The 20,035-nt window shown below is 39.9% G+C and overlaps 2 protein-coding genes across 9 annotated transcripts in view; one reads left to right on the plus strand and one right to left on the minus strand.

Annotated features, from left to right (window-relative positions):
- Positions 1-1,489: 1,489 nt before the first annotated feature.
- agr1 (anterior gradient 1) lies at positions 1,490-5,302 on the plus strand (the record flags this gene model as incomplete). Its single annotated transcript, XM_017420666.3, is given in 8 exon segments — positions 1,490-1,572; positions 2,066-2,165; positions 2,327-2,390; positions 2,611-2,663; positions 3,203-3,279; positions 3,656-3,719; positions 4,217-4,300; positions 5,080-5,302. Coding segments are annotated over 8 exon segments (575 nt in total), but the record flags the coding sequence as incomplete, so codon positions are not given.
- Positions 5,303-13,582: 8,280 nt separating this feature from the next.
- Positions 13,583-20,035, minus strand: part of adarb1b (adenosine deaminase RNA specific B1b) — a 102,052-nt gene continuing 95,599 nt past the window's right edge. For all 8 annotated transcript variants that reach the window (XM_017420716.3, XM_017420718.3, XM_017420715.3 and 5 more), the window contains 2 exons: positions 17,615-17,793; positions 13,583-17,052 (listed from right to left, as the gene is read on the minus strand). In XM_017420716.3, coding sequence (XP_017276205.1) covers positions 16,876-17,052; positions 17,615-17,793 — 356 coding nt within the window. In that variant the 3' untranslated portion in view covers positions 13,583-16,875. The remainder of the gene's footprint in view (positions 17,053-17,614; positions 17,794-20,035) is intronic.

Raw genomic sequence — 20,035 nt, forward strand, 5'->3', positions numbered from 1 at the left:
TTCATATTTATCTCTCTCATGGTATGAGGTAGGCAGTAACTCAAAGGGTCTTGCCTAAGGACCCAGACTGGATAGCTCAATTTCACTGTTGTATCTTTGCCCCGGCCTGGATTTGAACCTGGGTCTCCTGGGTGAAAGTCTGGTGACTTACCCATTGGTGACTTACCCATTGAGCTATCCAGACAGCAATATATATATATATATATATATATATATCACCTTAATCTCACCTTATCTCACCTTAATCCAGAACAGTTGCAGAAGTCAATTATTTCCTTGCCTTAAGTGAGAAACAAGGTTTATTTCTAAAAAGAAACCTAATATAGGTTTCAAACTAGGAACAAGCCTTTTAATAGGAGTTTTAAATGACAGGTTTTGATCAATAATGATGTTTAAATATTTATAAGATGTGACCAGGTGGATACAGTATGCTTCAAATGAATGAGGGTATCAAGGGTATGATTTTCAGGCATTTCCAACAACTTTACTTTTAGATTGACATATTTTTGCAGAATAATTTTACACTATCTTCAAGCATCTTTGAAATCACTTTACACAGACCCTCCTATACAACCTATCATGGGATAATAAAGGGAAAAACATTTAAAATTAGAGAACTTAACATTTTCCGTAAAACATGCAATGTGAATGCTGAACAACTTTGCTGAAATTTGCTGAAAAAGGTAACTAATATCAGAACTTTTTAATATTAGTTGAAATATTTAAAGAAGATGCAAGAAACAGAAGGACAGACAGAAGAAGGAGAAAAATGGTTAAAGCAAAAAGAGACACAAAAAGACCAAAAAGGGCAAATAAAAAGTCAAATAGAAAGCATAAGAAGACATAAATAAAGCAGGTAAGCTGAAGTAGATTATTAGTTCTCAAAATTAAGTAAATATAAGCTCAGATAAACAACAGTATATTAAATATTGAGACAAAACCTAAGACAAAATTTACTGGCAGTGAGCCGAAGTTAAATACACTTTGGCCCATATTTTAAAAGCCTGTTAAACCACATTCTTTAGTAATAATTTAAAGTAATTATCTTCTGTATGACATTATTAGTCTCTTTTTTTATGACATTGCTTCAGTATTTTGATGTTTCTGGGCACCTATACAATCCTGTCACAGCGTTTTTTTACCAGGCTGAAATCTGGACTTTAAACACCCCGATTCTTTTTTTTTATTTTCAGAGGTCAGAGTCCGGTTTCACAGCAGAATACTTTGGCAAACAGAGGAGTTCGTGCTCAACTCAGTGACTACAAAGCGTCCTAATGTACCTGCAAAATCAGCCCAAACCATCAGCCTTCCACCCCCGTGCTGACAGCTGGTATGAGGTCTTTGTGCTGTGTTCAGTTTTGTCTAAATGTCTTTATAAAGGTTATTGTGTGAGCTTTTGTGGGCACATGTATATGGATGTTGTCATAAGTAGTAGTATTTCCTTTGTTTCTTATTTATAGCAGCATTGTATGTTATACCTGTTTGGCAGGTTCAGTAAAAAAAAGAAAATCTGAGAAAAGGGAGGGCAGACAGGACAGCAAACACAGACGCTTGGTGCTTCACACTGACGAGGTAAGACATCCACTATAAGTGACTTCAAAAGGGAAATGTGGAGGATTTCTGACGCCTCTCTTGTTTTAAAAGCCTCTAAGAACAGGACAAAGCTTTTTAAATGTTTAAAAATGTTGTGTTTAATGAGAGGTTTGCAAAATAATGGCTTCAGTTGTTAATTCTTAGAAACAAATCCTTTTCAGAATACTAAAATTAGCTAAATTAAGCATTGTGTTTGTTGTTTTGTAGCAGAAACTTGTCAGTAAAGAGACTTATTGAGGAGCTTTTTTTATCAGAGTGCTGATTTCACTTAAAGAAAAATCTATAGAAGTGTTTTAAATAGCTCCTCTGCGCTCGCTGCATAATTCCCCCGCCTGTCAGACATGTTTGGTGACTCAACACTGAATGTGTGCTTTTAAAACTTTTAGACTCCAGCTGTCCAAAAAGTGTTTTAAATGTGCATGTTGCTGAGTATTTCATTAAACATCTGGTCATTACTTTGGTCCTGTCAAAGGGAACGATGCTCTGCTGGGTCGTGTTTGCTCTGCTCATTGGCGTCTCTGCCGGTGCAGGAGAACCGAAAAAGAAAGCAAAAGCTCCGTCCCTGGCAAACGGTGGGTTCTTATTCTTTTGTCAACATGCACAACTCCAGTTAAAGCCTTTAAAATGATTAAAAAGAATATATATGACAGTCAGTTTGAGTTATTCATCGCAACAGGCAATTAACGTTTGAATTTATGCCTGAAAATGAAATAAATATCTGTTTTTCTTTTAGGGTGGGGTAATAACATTAAATGGGTGAAAAGTTATGAAGCTGGCCTAGAGGAAATGAAAAAGAGGTAAGACTTTAAACCCATGCATGCTATTTTATTCAGTTTGCTAAGTTAGTTCATCTCTGTGATCACCTTAAAGTTAAGAGCATATTTTGATTAATTATTAATCATTTAAAATCCGACACAGCCATTCATTTTCTCAGTCATATTGTTGCGTTCACACCCATTAGTGTGCTTATTGTGTTGAGGAACGTACCGAGCTGTTTCACTGTTTTCACTCTTCCAGTCAGAAACCACTGATGGTCGTTCATCATCTCGACAACTGCCCATACAGCAAAGGTAACGCAACAACTCTGCTTTTTTTATTTAATGAAATAAAATGTTACATGTAAAAAAAAAAGACCTGGGTTTGGCTTCGTCTGGATTAAAACAGTCGCGTTCCTGGATTCCTGCAAAGCCGGCAGTGTTGGTTATAAATCCCTCAGCTGGTTTTTCTGGAAGCAAGCTCAGTGAGACACAAAACAAAGACCTGAAGCAGGAAGAGATCTGCTTCTCACCTTTGTCTTTGTTAGGTTTGAGTAAAGAACCTGAGAACAATATAAAACACACATCTGTCAACTGAGATGGGTTTAAAGCTCATACGTTTATATAAAAAGTAAGTTCTCAGCCTCAAACTTGTGTGCAGCTACTTCAAAATCCTGGAGAGGAAGTAGAAGTTTCCAAAAGTTGAAGGTTCAGTCTGTGCTGGAGGTATATTTTGTTGACATTCATTAAATAACTTTTTCCGTGATATGCAGGGAGACAGTGCAGAGAATCTTCTGCAATAGAATCATGAATACATTAAGGATGGTTCTGAAACTAAACAATAATTTCAACAGCACTGAAGAAGGCCTTCGTTGCTGACAAGTCCATCCAGAAAATGGCCAAAGAGGACTTCGTCATGCTCAACTTGATGGTGAATAAGGAGCTCACACACACACACACACACACACACACACCGGAGAATATCTGTGATTTTTAAAGATCCAAACTTTAAAAACCTTCTGAAAAAGCAACCAAGGATAGAACAGAGCAGCAGATTGACATTAAAGTTTTATATTTAACCATCGTTACAAGAAAGTAATGAGCAAATTACATTAATTACTGTATATATATATTTTTATCTGGTCTTTTTGACTTTGCAAGAAGTACCTTTAAATAAAATACAACAAGTGTACAGTGGTAGTTTCAGATGGTATTTTGATACACAGTGCTTTTGTGTTGTTTTATATTTAAATCTAAGAATTTGCAAATAATTTAACTGAGATAACTGTCGTTTTGTTGTTCAACAGGAAGAGACTTCAGACCAGAATATGGCACCTGATGGTTACTATGTTCCCAGAATCCTCTTTGTTGGTAAATACTTACATCATTCTTAAATTATTAAGTTATTTGCAGCTTTAAAAAACTAAATGCACATTTTTAAGATTCGTTCATAACACCGGGTGCAAATGTGGTTCTGATGAGAATTAACGGAATCCATTTTCTCTCAGTTTCACAGGAATCAGATCACAAATGTACAAATTGGACATTTATAAAGATTTCTTGACTGCTTTGATGTTAATCCCTAACAATATTCATAGTAAAAGGGGAAAAAAAACAAAATGCAGGAGATGTTAGTTTTAAATTTTGTTTTGAAATGTGATCAGCATCCCTTCAAGAAACAATCATGAAATGAAGTTGAGAGAAAAAATTAAATAAGTTTATCTTATGCTCTCGATAACATAATAAAACTGACAATAAATGTGAGAGTTTGTTTCTTTTTCTTTGCATTTTCTATTTTGTGCTTTGTACTTTGTTTGAGAACCCAGAAGCAGCTCACTAATCCTGGTGTAATGTGTGTCATTCTGCAGATCCATCTATGACCGTCCGTACAGACATCGTAGGAAAGCATAGCAGCCGCCTCTTCACCTACCAGCCGGAGGACATGGAGCACTGTGAGTGACCGTGAACTCATTAATGACAGCTTGTTCTGCTCACCTGACTCCGTCTGAGGAGCTGGAAGAAGCTTAAACTTTAGCTCATAAAAACTGGAGGTCTGACATTTGAAAGGGGAAGGTATTCTTACAACATATGGAGAAAACATCACCTGGGACTGCATCCATATGTCTCCTCTTTGTCTCTAACATCCCCACTGTCCCTCCTCTGCACATGTCCAAACCGTCTCTAACTTTATCTCCCAGTCCTGCAACCTGTGCTGGACTTCTGATGACCTCATTCCTAATCCTGTCCGTCCTCGTCCCTCCCAAGGAGAACCTGAACATCTTCAGCTCTGACACTTCCTGTTCTGTCTCCAAACCATACAGTATGGCTGCTCTAACCACTTTGACCATTGACCTTTGCTGCCACCTTTTTGTCACAAAATCATTTCTGAAACTTTTCTCCATCCTGCCTGGACTCTCTGTTCTTCACCTCTTTACCTCACTCCCCATCCTCCTGGACAGTCGACCCTAAGGCAACTTCAGTGTTTATAACTTTATTTGAAAAACTAGATGAGAAAACTAAAAAAAAGTAGTAAAAGCAGTGCTAGTTTGAAACTTGAAGGAGGTGACATAAAGCTGGTGTTAGCTTCGCTGCTTTTTGAAAAGCTGCACCTCTGAATCAAAGATCTGCTGATAAACCTGCACAAATTCATGCAAAGCAGCTCCTCCTGCAGCGTTTGTTCACGAGCTGTTCCTTTGTCAACAAAGTACCTTGTGGTTCTTGTTTCCAACAGTGGCTGAAAACATGAAGAAAGCCAAAGTCCTGATGCACGATGAGCTCTGATGAGGCTCTGCATCGACCCGGAGGATCTCATCCATCAGCACTGAACTGTTAAACTGGGTTTCAGAGCTCAGTAAATAAAGTGTTATATTATTTACATCTGCTGTTCACACCAGCTTTATGTGTGCTGTACACTAGATTGTTTAGTTGTCTAAAAAATAATAAATAAATCTGGTTTTAAAAAATAAAAACAAACCTGTATTTTTGTTATTTCTATTCTTTTAACTGCAACACATTATGATGTATAGACCTTTAGTGTGGAAGAACCAATTGTTCATTATGATATATCATGCCAAGAGAATTAGTGTAGTTTTGTTTTTTTGATGCTGTTAAATTAGAAGAGATTAAAATGTTCCATCATGGAGTTAAAGTTTTCCAAAACAGCTCTAAGGTGTTTAATTGGGGGGATCATCTTTCCATCTGAGAACAGCAAGGAAACAATGAATGAACCCAGAGGACCAGATGAAAATAAAACTCCCAGAAACAGGCACGTTTCCAACAGCAGGTGGCAGTACGGTGCAGCTGCTCAGGTTTCCCACAGATACCGAATTTATTTGGCATAATAAAGAGACAAATATCATCTCTTTGTGTTGTCTATTCAGGTAGGTTATATACAACAAGTAATTACATGCATTACAGAAACAACCTATTTTTAAACAATCTCAATTATCCTCTACTGGTCTCAGAACAATGTCTTAAAACGTCACAGACAGATACAAAGAGATTGTTTGTTTGATTAATATGTGACTGAATGTTTCTAAGTTTTCTTGCTTCTCATCCAAGGAGCATGAAAAGCATGAAAAGTGAAAAAAAACTGGAGAGGTTCAAGCTTTTCACCTGCAGTGAGATGCTCTGTTTGTATGAACTGAACTCACATGCAAATCAGTCTCCTTCCACTCCAACCTGAGGGTCATTAATGGGTGTGTTAGCCTCCACCTGAGGGATGTTTTGCTCACATGCATGCAGGTGCAAGCTGGTGAAAAGTGATGGGGGATTAGTTTCATTCTAAGTTCTGGAAACCTGAAACTTCCTCCTCTGTTTGACTCATACGTCTTCCTACAGTCCCTCTAAAAGTCTTCTCTGTCCAAAATATGAACATTACTGTCCACAAAAGAGTGTCCTTTAACCTTAATATGTAACAAGAGGAGCTGCAGAGCAACTCACTGCAGTTCTAGGTCTGAACCTTTCTCAAAAACAAGAAGAGAAATACAGCTGTTTTAAAAAAAAACACAGGATCCCCATGTCCCACATCCACTGATCCGAAACATTTTAGCTTCTGATCCTCAAAATAACAATTCCAAATATATTTGGTTGAACTTCACAAATATTCAAAATAAAATAAATTCAATTAAATAAAATTAGGGATATAATGACAACACAAGAAGAATAAACTCATCATGTAATTTTCCTGCCTTCTGTTATTATTTTTCTAAACACATTTAGTGAAAACATGTTAATAGGAACTACTTTTTCATTTTATTTGATTTCTGGAGTTCATCTCTGGACCTCCAAAATGCTGTTTTGTGACCCACAGTGGGGTCCTGACCCCAACTTTGGGGATCTCAGATGACAGAGGATCAACAACAGCAGACAGACAGATATCAGAGTGTGACTAATAGTTTTTTACAAAAACTACAAATAATAATAATAATATAAAAAATTAGGCATGCTGAACAAATAGCCTGATCTCAGTTTATTGCTGTCATCACTCAGATTAATGAAGTGGATTTAATTATTCTGGCACAAATGACCTTTTTTTAAAAAATAAAATGGTAAATGGCTTGCACTTATATAGCGCTTTATCTAGTCCAAGGACCCCAAAGCGCTTTACACTACAATCATTCACCCATTCATCCACTGATGGTGGTAAGCTACATTGTAGCCACAGTTGCCCTGGGGCGGGCTGACAGAAGTGAGGCTGCCATCACACCGGCGCCACCGAGCCCTCTGACCACCATCAGTAGGCAAGGCAGGTGAAGTGTCTTGCCCAAGGACACAACGGCTGAGACAGCCAGAGCGGGGGCTTGAACCAGCAACCCTCCGATTACAGGACAAACCCCTACCTCCTGAGCCACTGCCGCCCAAAGTTGTGTCTTACAGCCCTCTGTTTTGCACAATTTGAATCATATTTGCAGAGTTTAAGTCATTTCTTTTGCACAGTTGGGGTCATATTTTACACCAAATGTCATTTTTTTTGCACAGCTCAGTTCATGTTTTGCACGTTTCATGCAGATGTTAGCGTAGGGAGATGTTTCAGGTGGGGGTTAATGCACTCATATGAAGAATATCATAAAATCAAAGGTATGCAGTGAAACGCATACGACCAGTGCATGTCTTATCTTAATCCTTTTCAGTCGTGTTTTTGTTGTTGTTTGTTGCTGCAGCACAGACATTCCCAGGTTGGGATTAATAATGATTAATAATGATAAATAATTAATAAATGAATGAATGAATCTTACATGCGTTCAAAAAGCTGCTGTATGGAACCAGATGTGTCCTGAATCTCTCTTCATTTTCAGTTTCCTCAAAAAAAAACAGAAGGTTTGAAATGGGTTAGTGAGTTTCATTCTTCAGTATCATTTTCTTTAACATCTAAAAGTTTCCTGTGAGAAATTAAATTATTCACTCCTGTGTTGCATTTCGCCCCCGCTCTCAACACGGACATGTGAAGCGTCTGTCTCTGCTTTTCCTTCATGCCTTCTTCAGTTCTCTGCCTTTCAGACGGACCTCTTGAGATTAAGAAGCTCTTGAGACTTTTCAGACATCGTCTTCCTCTTTCTTTCTTTTTCCTCAACAGGCTTGCACTGCTGGGTTCATAACTAATGTGGTTTTTTTTTGGTTTTTTTTGCTCCTGCATCTCAGGCCTGACAATTCCCTCCCTGGGTTTCGGTGCAATGTTGCTCCAGTGCTCTGGGATAAAAATTCTGTCTCCAAAAATTTTCTCCAGCACTTCCAAAAACTGTCACAGAGCTCCGGGAACATGAATAATAACTCACATTCTTGGTGGTCTTTGAGGTATTGTTATCCAAGTATAATAAATAAATAAATACTGAGGCAATCTTCCTTAGAAGAAGTCGTTCGATGCGCATGCAAACTCCAGAAATGTTTTCAAGGAAAACACAGAAGAAAATACAATCAATAGGAGTGAGAAAGTGCACACACACACACCCACACACACACACTCGCTGATTAATGAAATATAAATATAAATATGATTCCCTCGTATTTTCATGATCTGAACTTTATGAAAAACAATATTGTCCCACACATTTAGGAGAGCGCTGACTCCTTTTATTCTTACTCAACGCAGCCTTTATGCCCCTAATTTTTCAGCCCATTTTTCAGAACCAACAGTTTACAACAAACGTTGAGTAAAGGATCGGATCATATTAAAAACTCTTCAAATTAAACCCTGAGGAGACCCTAACCCTATCATGCTGTTCATCAAGATGCAAACAAGAAAACAGCAAAACTCTTCAAATGAACGGAAATATTCTCCCCAACCAAGTCACCAAAAGACCCAGACACACACTTAAGTTCAGAGATGTTCAGTTTGACTTTGCCCCTGACAAGGGTACTGGGCTATTAGTCCTTGTTTGCATGTTGCTCGGACAATTTAGCTCTTCAAATAACGCCCGCTTACCGGAAAACAGCTCCTTAATGAAGAGATGACTGAGTAATACGCCATAAACTTACTCTTTTATTCTTCTCCGCACACACGACTAAACACACACACACACACATTATTATAATCCAATCTGGAAGAAACGGTGCCAATTTCTGCCATGTAAGTCAGAAAGGTCAAATTGCAAATGTCAGCTGTTTTCTCTTTGATTTGAATTATTGTGTCAGGTTCAAAGAGTCTTCCTCACAGGAGTCTTCATCAGGAAGGAGCCGTTTTGACAAAGGAAGGCCTGAGCTCACAGATAAACTCAATCTGCGGCGCTTCTTGACACCCCCCTTCTCCAAAGCCGGCCTATCTGCTCTCCTCTCACACGCGGCGTCTCTCAGGATTAACTCAGAGTAAATTACAAAAGCAGCAGAGCCGAGAAATTACCGACTAACTACAGGTGTGGAGTCAACTCCTTCCCTCTGTGAAGTTCCTTCACATAAGACGGTTTTCTGAAGTATCAGATGAAACATGAGTATTTATTCAAGCCACCGGTTTGATTCTCTGCTGCAGCAAACAAGACGTTCTGTGCAAAACAGCCCAACAGAGAAGGTGTCTGTGAAAATTTGTATTATAAGTCTTATAGCACAAAATCATGCCTCATTTCTTTACATTTTCCCTGCAAAGAGCCAAACATTCTCCTAATCTTTTACAGTGGTTTGGATTAAGTTCTTCTCTTTGAACTTTTGTCCTGTATTTGTCCAATTTCCCTAATTTTTAAGCATAAAGTGTGCAGTAGGCTGTCAGAGTGAAGAAAATGAACAAAAAAATGAGTGAAAAAGTAGCCAAAATCCCCAAAATTACTATAAAAAACCTTTAAAAAGCCTATAAAGCTACTGATCAAGAACATCAGGCTGCTTAAATGCAAAAATTAAACACATTTGGTTGGACTGGATTGAAAGTTTTGCACAATACTGTATCTACCACAAATAAAACATGAATGAGAATCAAATAAAAATGTAAAGTATCCCTCATATCCAGTCAGGACGGTTTGAGCATCCTTTTTGTTTATGAGAACTCTGCTGTGGGAACATTTCTTCAGGTACTTTAAAAACAGTTTTATCAGCAGGATCATGACTTTAATCACAGAGTCCTCAGACCTGTCTTCGACGGTCCCCCTGCAGCTCATTATGTCCTCGTCCTGCTTTAGCGGCGTCCGTCTGTGTCCAAACACAAGCTGTGACACGTTATCTGCTCAGCTCGCCGTTTTAATAAGAACGGTGACAGTTTGTTTTCTCTCCGAGCTGTCAGACAGGAGCCGAGTGCTGCAGGAGACCAGGAAACTCTCCACTAAATGTTTTATTTTTGTCTCTGCTGCCCAAAGTGAAAGGGCAATAATGTCTTTGCTGGTGTCTTTATGTGTGCTGTTAGCAAAATATGTCATGAACCACTGGATGGATTTTAATGAAACCTGCAGGAACTAATTATCAGATTTTCTGCTACAACTGATTAACTTTTGATGTAAACTCAATTCAAGATGGCCGACACAGCCAATTGACCTTACAAACCCCAAAACCGGCTATATTCAGTCAATTTTGCAGACATTTAGCTAAAATTTGGTGTGATAGTAGCTGAGACTCACCTTGAACACATACTTTGATCACTACACATTTTACAACGTTTTTGCTTAAAAATTTAGCAGTAACTGTTGGCGCCAACCATATTTGCTTGTTAGCAAAATATCTCATGAGCTACTGGACAGATTTAAGTAAAACTCCTAGAAAGAAATTATTGGATGTACAATTACATATGATTAACTTTTCGAGTCAAGCCAATTTAAGACAGCTGTGACAGCTAATAAGCCTTAACTAACACATAAATGTTTATATTTCAGGTAGTTTTACAAATATTGAGCTACATTTTAGCGTGGTAGTAGCTGAGACTCATCCTTGAGATGTAATCTGATGCACAACATAATTTACAAGGTCTGACTGACTAACTTGATCATTTCTCAACATAAGACGAGTCTAAAAGTCTCCGAGGAATGCCAGGCCTTTAACACAGTGACGTGAAATTCCTCAGCAGAGGCTGTTTTACTCAGCTCTTTACTTCAGTCAGTTGGTGTCATCACTGGATCACACACACACACGGCACAAGGTCACAGAGGCAGTCTGAGCGGTGAATAACAGGAGGCTGGACTGGTCTTGCCGTGTGATTCGCCACATACATCAACCCCGTTGAGCAGAAAATTGAAATGGAAATGTGGGCCTTGGAGGAGTGTGGCTCCCATTTACCCCTGGAACCAGAGCTAATGATTTGTCATTTCTCTCAGGGGCACAAGCTGCTGCCCTCTCCGTCACATTCTACCTGCTGCTGCTGCAGAGGCCCGAGCAGCCGCACCGTCCACACGCCTCACACGCCTCACACGCCTCACACGCCTCACACACCTTCTCTTTGTTCATGAAGGACACCTGAGCACCACAGGTTCTTCTGCTGGAATCCTCAAGAGCTAGAATGGAAAAAAGTGGATATTTATTTAAACTTTTAATCGTGAAGCTTTGATTGTTTTGCTCAAGGAGCTGATTTTACTCGTTTTTTTTCTGCAGCTGTCAAAAACTAACTGATGCCTAACTGACGTGTTAATACGAGGATTGTGATTCGATCATAATGATGTTTATGTAAACAGCACCGTGACAGCTCAGAGGCGGCAGATGGGGTTGTGAATTATTGAACACCAGAGAGTTCTTAATAAGTTTAAGTCAACTGAGACAACAGTTTGAATCTGCTGTTTGAGCTTTCATCGTGTCAGCAGAGTCGCACACTCCAGGGGGGGTCTGTGTTTAAAGCAAACATGTTTGATTTATTATTAATCTGAAGGGTTTTTGTTTTTTTGTTTTTCCTGGGACAATGAGCAGGCCAGAAAAACAAAACAAGCGACTCACAGCAGATTTGGTCTGTTGACTTTGTTCTCCGTGATTTCTACCCACATTCAAAAAATAAAAACACATTAAAAGCCTAAAATTTCTTGAAAGAATGCATCACCCACCTCTGTTCATGACAGTTTTAGATTGAGATCATTTTATGTTGAGAAATGATGCACCACATTTCAGCTCATATCTGTAAAACTGAATTACAGCCACTCTGTGTTTGATAGGACCATTTTAAATTAAGTTGTTACTGAAGTTTTTCTCACAGAGCATCTTTATCTTTTAATTCCTCACCTTGTAACCTGTTCAGTGCTGATTTCTGAATCATTACTCAATAATTACCTGTGGATTAGTTAGTCAAAATAACCTGTTTCTACCACTTCTAAATAGAAAGTATTTGATTTAAAAATAAAAAAAGCTTTTCTTTGTTATTGTCCAATATGAAATAAGAAATCAGCAAAAATCGAGTCATTTCTGATCAAATATTTTCAATCAGCTAATTATTAACCATGCAGTGAATAAATCCTGAAGATCATGAAGGTGTTTGTGGACCTGTAGGTGACCCTGAACCATCCTGAAGCGGTTCTCCCAGAAACCGTAAACAGAGAGGACCTGACGACTCGCCTCAGCTCGCTGCAGGACCCGAAGCTTAAAGCCAGCAGTGAAATGCACGAGACGCCTCCGTCTGACTAATCCTGCCTCACCTTGAGTCTGATTGACACCCAACACATTCACCGTTTATGTGTTAAAAAAAAAAAAAAAAGGTGTCACCTCAGCCTGCAAAATAAGTTCCTCTAAAACTTATGGAACATGACAACCAGTGAAATCCATTTTAAAAATGCTTTTCACACCGAAACACCTCCGAATCGGGACATATAAGACAATAATTTCTGCTTTAAAGACTAATATTCAAAGGGTGCTTCCCTAATTGAAGCGGTGGTCTTGTTGCAGTGACAGCAGCTGAATGTTAAATCTGCTGCAAACAGAGTGACAGGTCAGTGACATCCCTGCTCAACGCTCGGCTAACTCCAGCTTAAAGGCTTTCAGGTAAAGTACACACCGAGAGGAGTTTTAATATTTACTAAGTCCACATCGTTTAGAGGTGGAGACAGAAAATTTGCTCGTTTTGGGGGTGGGGGACAGAGGCTACAGTCCCATTTCTGTCTTTTGAGGCACAGAGATGTGGAATATTTATCACTAGCCACCAAAGGAGAGTGTTTTTTTGCCCTTGTCTGTGTGTGTATTTATCTGGAGTGTTAGCAGAATATCTCGTGAACCACTGAGTGGAATAATGAAACTTTCAGGAAGTAATCAATGGATGTTCATCTACAACTAATCAACTATTGGACTTCATCTAATTCAAGATGACCACCTCAGCAAGGCCATTTTAGCAAATTCAAAACAGGCTTTAACTCTGCCAGCTTTATGGATATTAAGATAAAACTTGGTGTGGTAGTAGCTGAGCGTCATCCTCAACACATCGTATGAGATCAGGCTCACTGTTATTTTCAAGGTTTGATCAAAACGATTACAACTCTGTCGTTTCTCATGAAAAGATGATCTTAGTCTGTAACTCTGGCATGAAAGGGAATACGTAATGCACTTCAGCGTTAGGCCTGTAATTTATTTAAGAAGTAAAAATCCTTCTACAACCCAAAGCCCTGGTGTAAAGTGCAAAATGTAGGGGAAGGCCTAAAAAATAAACATCCATCTGCCTTAAGCTCTGCCTTGGAAAATGATCCGTGGTTCTTGTTTCACAAAAAAAAGCTCAAAATGGCCGTCATGTATTGCCCGATCTTGTAATCTTCCGTTAGTTATAAATGGTTCAAACTGCTTTAACCAGCTAATTATTTTATAATTTCACAAACGCACAGAGAAATAAAGAGTCAGACACGATAAGAAAGAATCTCAACCACTGATCAAAAGTAAACTAAGAACTCTTTTATTGTTTTTGTTGATTTTTTTTGTATATCTATAGCGGTTTCTTTTTTTTTTTCTACATTGTCCTTTAGAAGTTTGTCATCATGCGAGGTGCAGCTTCAGTGTTGGTTGGAACATGCAAGGTTGTGGTTTTCGTTGGTGGTGGATTTCACATATTCGGACAACTAGAGGAGGGAGGAGACGGAGCAGAACCAGAACGGGCGAAAAGCCGCCGGTTCTGGACTCACCAAACAAACCACCACCACCCCTTCCATCATGGATGCCGCTGCACCACGAGTCGTTTGCACTGACCATCATCAGGGAGTCGCAAAGGGGTTAAGCATAAGCAGAGTCCAAACCATTAATGGAAACTTTCTTCTTTTTTTTTAAGTCATGACATCATCAGTTGACATCTTTAGTGCAGTCGAAAAAACTCTAGAAGCAGGCAATTGTTAGGAGGGGTTCACAAATAAAAATAAAAATCCTCAGACAGCTTTGTAAAGAGACCAAAAGAAATATGAAACATGAAGAAGTGACGGAGCAGAAAGAAAACGTCACTCAGACTCCTGGTTTTGACATTAAAGATAAAATCTGGAGCATTGCCTATGACCTCAGTCTGACACTGGATGCCTTTTTTTTCTCCTCAAACATTAAAATTGAAACATTTGACTTTAAACAGGGCTTCTGCAAGTTTCAGTCAGTTAAATTTAAGATGTTTTAAGACCTTTTAAAGACCAATACGACTCTAATTTAAAACCAAACAAAAAACAACAAGTCAGTATAATTCTTCAAGTAACAAATTTGATTGCTTTTCATTAAAAAAAACCTCCAACGAACCAGATCAAGAAGCAGAGAAACCGGATTATTTCACAAGGAACTGCTAAATGTTTGTAAAAACTTCCTTTTCACAGGACGGATGCATGATGGGACTTTTAGTTTTGGTACAAACACCTGAAAGCCTCAGAACGAAACAATGACAAAAACTCAACAAAAAAAAGTTAATCAATGAATGAATGAACGTGCACATTTAAGATGTAACTAAATGCATTTTAAAATGGAAAATCTGGGCTTTTAAGGCCTAAAACTGAAATGATTTTATGATTTTTAGGACCCTGCAGAAACCCCGTTGAAGGTAATTCTCGGATATTTTTGTTTTTCTAACACTGAGTGTAAAAAAGTTGCAAACAGAAGTTAAAAGTCCTGTAAATGACATCTCAAGTGCCAGCTGGTGGAGCAGGAGGCAATGTAATGGTGCTTTTTTTCCTCCTTTTTATTCCTAGTGTGTGTGTGTGTGCGTGTGTGTGTGTTTGGCTACAGTGGGGATGAAGCATGTTAACCCCGGCAGTGTTATGTTTTACGGTGCTCTGCGAGCCACACACAACCACAGATACGTACTCAGGAACAGCAACATCTTTACACTCCCACCCATAAAGGGGAAAAGTCAGAAAGTTTTCCAAGGATGTTCGGGTTCACAAGGAAGAAGAATCTGCCATATTTGTTGTTTCTTATATACACAGAACTACTATACTGCAGCAATGATTCACAATATACACACACATGACCACTGACGGCTACAGTTGCACTAAAGAAGCCTGACAATCCCCCCCACCCCCACCCCGAATATGAAACAGAAGGCGTCATTTTTGTACAAAACACAAGCATATTGTGTAGATATACAAAAACTGACGATAAAGGGCTGATGGCAAAATAATGTGAGAGATATTAGAAAATACTAGGGTAAGAAACACACGTGGACATCTTCGTCTTTGGTGAAAATTGAACAGAGTATGCTTAAAGACACCTGAGCACACATTAATTCACCACGGTTTTTTTGTTTTTTTTCCCCCAGGAACGGACTGCAGCTGATCGGAAACACTGTATGTTGTCATTAACCAGTTTAAAACACGAGAGGATGAACATCACACTGTGAAACTGTACATTTGGTTTGAAACTACTGGCATCAGGTCTGTTCATGCAGGGGCTGCATATGACTCCACCGTCTGTGAAGGTGCTTGCATCGCAGCCACGGCGGATTAACATGGCGTCTCTAACTTCATGTCGTACTGCATGTGGTGCTACAGGACATCTATTAGCAGCTGATTGGACAGCCGTGGTGGAAATACGAGATCTGAGAGGTCTGCTGTATTGTCACTGTTTTCCTCAATCCTTAAATCCCGTCTTAAGAGGAAAGAAAAAAGGAGAACGAACAAAGAGAAAAGTGTCCCTTTCACCCCCCAAAATCAATCAATCACAAGAAATCTAGAAAACAGAGACAAATATTCAAAGCTGCCTGTGGAGAAAGTTGCTGGCATTCATTCAAAAAAAATAATAATTTGCTGATGGGAGTTCTCCATCGCGTCGGATTCTGCTCTACAAGCCTCTCAGTTCAGTTTCCATGCAAAGCCATGGCTCAAAACCAAGGAAAAAAAAACAAAAACAAAGAAAAAGTACAACGTGCATCGCCTCCCAAAGCTTGTCCCGAGCCCCAGGCGGAGAGGGGGTGGAGGGAAGATGGGAGGGAGGGGAGGAGGAGGAGTCCACACCACCTCCCCCCCTGCTGTTCAAGTATGAAATGACAGTGATGGGAAAATAACTCTGAGAACGAATGCTTGAGTGAACCAACAAAGACGTAAAAAAAAAAAAAAAAAAATCTACAAACTAAACGGCGGTCACTCCTGTCTCCAGTCAGTGAATCAAACAGGGCGACGACAATTTGTTTTCACCTTTAATACACAGGCTGAAAACATGGTCTTATCAGAAGGATTGTTAGATGCTAAAGCTATTTTCACTTTTCTGTACTAGATTTACATCCTGGAGATCATTAAATTAAAAATCACTGCTGTTAATTTTAGCAAATATATAGATATATGTATATATTTATATTCTTGTTAGGTCCATACATGTTGGATTTAGTCAACAAAAAGATCTTTTACCTAGGCTACATTTGATCCTAAAATGGCTACACTCGAAACTGTTTCCACATCTACAGGATGAGGAACAGGATTTCTCCGGGAAATATAAACTAAACGCTAAAAACCCCCCAAAACAAAACACTGATTCCAGTTTAAAACAATAAACAACAGATGGAAAACACCATCTAGGAAAAATCTAAATTAAAATAAAAAATCAATAAGATGAGTGAAGGAGGTGAGGCGGAGGTCCTCTGAGGAATTGAAGCGATGAGCGGTGAACAGTTTGTGGATGGACGTGAACGCCTGGTCGGTGGTGAGGGGCTCTGTTGCTTTCAAGCCTGGGTCAGGGAGGGAGGAGCGGGTAACGTCCCCGGACTCCCTCAGGAGCCCAGGGTGAACTGGTCTTGCTCGATGGGCTTTTTGACCCAGGCCCCCAGGCCGGCCTTGTGGAAGGCCTTGATGAGCGCCTTCTTAGCGGAGTGGTACTCGGCGGCCGCCTGCTTGGCTTCGTGGTACGAGCTCGGCTTCGCCACTTTGATCCGCAGGATGGACGAGAGCTGGGGAGGAGGGAGAGACAGAAACAGAGACAACAAAAAAAGCTTAACATTAAACATATAAGATCCAGAGGTGAACATACATTTCTGCTGTCAAAATTCCAGACAGGTCCATGTTCAGGTCATTTTACTTTGGGCGTAATGACATCTATCGTCAAAGAAACCAACACAAGAAACAACAACAACAAAGAAGGTCTTATGACACTATCCATTTAAATAAGCCGTGTTGTGACTGCAGCTTCTGCAGCTGTGTGCTGAGAGGAAAAGTCAAACCAGGATCAGATGGTTTCATGAAAACAGAATATTTCTACCCTGCTACAAAAGATTCAAAGTCTCAAGCTCCTCACATACAGCCAGGATAACAAAGCACAAATCCAATCAGTGAAATTCACATTAGCTCTAGTTTAAGGGTGAGTTTTCTCATCTCCACACTGTCAGCATCAGATATTTCAATTAAAGTTTTTGCTTTTGATTTAAATCAGAAAAATACTTGGAAACCAAGCAGAACTTTGAGTCCCGACCGTCTGTAAAACTCAAGGTTGTGCCGTTCACAGCTTCTCTGTACCTTGGAGTGCAGGTGCACCCAGCGGCTGTACAGGGCATGTTTGCAGAGTCGTGAGGGCCGACCCATGTCGTCCTTCCCCGTGGTGGCGTTGATCACCTCCAGGGCCTGGTCGCCGACCGTCCAGTTCACGCTGAAGTTTGGCGCCTTGCCCGGCTGCCTGGCCTCAGCGTTGCTAATACCTGAAACAGACCAAAATGTCTTCAGTCACCTGCAGCGTTCAAGACGTTCATGTCCTCCAAACAAAAAAGCTGAACTAAAGCTTCAAACAGGGCTGGGTTGTGTTTGTTTCTGGACAACATCGAGTCTTCTTCAAATTATATCCAGTTTTCAGTATTACCATCTAAGACTTTTTACTTTATTACTGCACGTGATTGTTGAACATTTTAAGGACTTCCAATAGAGTTTTAATCTTATTTTGATCCATGATCATCATCTCAGTGGATCCCAGGATCTCTACAATAGTGGCTCAGGAGGTAAGGGTGGGTCCTGTTACTGGAAGGTTCCTGGTTCGAGTCCCCACTCCGTCTGTCTCAGACACTTCACCTGCCTTGCCTACTGGTGATGGTGGGGACGGTGTCATGGATGCCTCACTTCTGTCAGCCCGCCCCAGGGCAGCTGTGGCTACAATGTAGCTTACCGCCATCAGTGTGTGAAGTGCTTTGAGCTCATTGGACTAGACAAAGCGCTACACAAGTGCACACCGTTTACCATTTACAATAACCAGTCGGCTCTACATTTGCTCCTTCCTCCGTGGTTTGACCCGCCGCTTCCACTGCACCAGTTTTCCTAACTTGGACAGTGGCTAGGCCTAACTTAAAGCTGGTCTAACATGGAGAAGTATGGGACCTCCTGCCCTCCGCTAACCCGGTTGGACACCTTGGGTCGGTGTCCCTCGGACCAGGACACAGCCCTGGTGGATCGGTTATTCCAACCCAACGACCTCTCCGGCAAACGGCAACCTGCAAGTCAACACGGCTGCAGGATCCCTGACCCGTCAAACTACAGAAGAGCATTTTGTGTCGTTTCATGTTTTCATTGTTATGCACAGCCTCACAACAGTATTCTTTCTAACGTTAGCGTCTTCCACAGCTGCAACACATTTGTTTCCTTTCACCTGGAGGACTCTGTGGACAGAGCTTGAACTCCTCCAGTGGCCTCCACTGTATCCCGAGCAGAAATGGGAGATATATGGACGCCATAAATCCCTGTGTCCTGCTCTTTTTGTGTGTGTGAGAGTGTATTAAGCTCTATGGTTCCATTTGGCAGCACTCGTGACAGAAAATGATTTACAGGGGATGAAATCCTCACAGCTCTAAGGCCACAGCCCTTCACCGCTAAAAACTCTCTAAAGCGGAAAAGGTTAATAACCCCAGACTATTATCTCCTCTACCCGCCACTTAGAGCGCAGCCACAGCCGAGGACGGCGGCGGGGGGGACAAAGTGACACCTCACGCCACGCTGAAGGATCGGAAACGAAGACGACCACAGCATCTCGCTTCACATGACTGCTTCTCGTTTGTTTATGAGGCGTCTCTGTGTCGTGTGGGGCAGAAAAACGTCATTGGAACGGGAAACAGAAACATTTAAAATGTGGTTGAATCATTTTCTTTGGACACTCGTCAGCTTGAAGATGATGAGTATTTTTTTAGAGAAATAACGTCACACACGGGACACAGCAATGAATTCCACATCATTAAGAATATGTTTCACTGAAAATGGTAAAAACAGACAAACCTTGTTGCTTTCTGAGGAATATGAGCTCACATCGAGTGTTGTGGAGAAATCTCTGCTTCCGCCACATCAAACTTTAACTCAATATCTGTAAAACTGACTGAGCTGCAGTGATTTTTGTGTTTTTAAGGTCAAAATCAAGTTGACTTTATAAGTTAATCAGCTGTAAGGGTACATTTATTTATTACTTTCTGCAAGTTTCATTAAAAGCCATCCACTGGTTCACAAGAGACTTTAATAACAGACAGAGTTGATTCCATAAATATTACCGCCCTCCTTCACCTTTCGACAACGGGTGAGAATCCAACTGGAAAGAGGAACTTAATAAATGCAAAGCTTCACTATTTATGGTAAAAACCGACTTTTACAGCTTTGTAACGTCACTAGTTTATTTAAAAATAACCCAAATAAATAAACAATTAAACTAAATGGAGTATTTTTCTGTGATATTATCAGCCTGATACCAGATGCAGCATGTGGAATTAGACAAAACCAAGCTTTCACTTAAACAGCATTTAATCATAAGAAGAGCAACAGTTCTGCATATAATCTAAATGTTGTGGAATAGAAGGCCTTGTATTTATTCTCCCATGCTTTATTTAACATTTGATTAATAAATCTTAATCTGATTTGTGTTTATCACCATTTTATATTTAGCCACCATTTTAAAACCTTAACTAGTAGTTGTTT

Source organism: Kryptolebias marmoratus, linkage group LG6 (genome assembly GCF_001649575.2).
Source record: "Kryptolebias marmoratus isolate JLee-2015 linkage group LG6, ASM164957v2, whole genome shotgun sequence".
In the NCBI taxonomy this organism is placed as follows: Eukaryota; Metazoa; Chordata; class Actinopteri; order Cyprinodontiformes; family Rivulidae; genus Kryptolebias; species Kryptolebias marmoratus.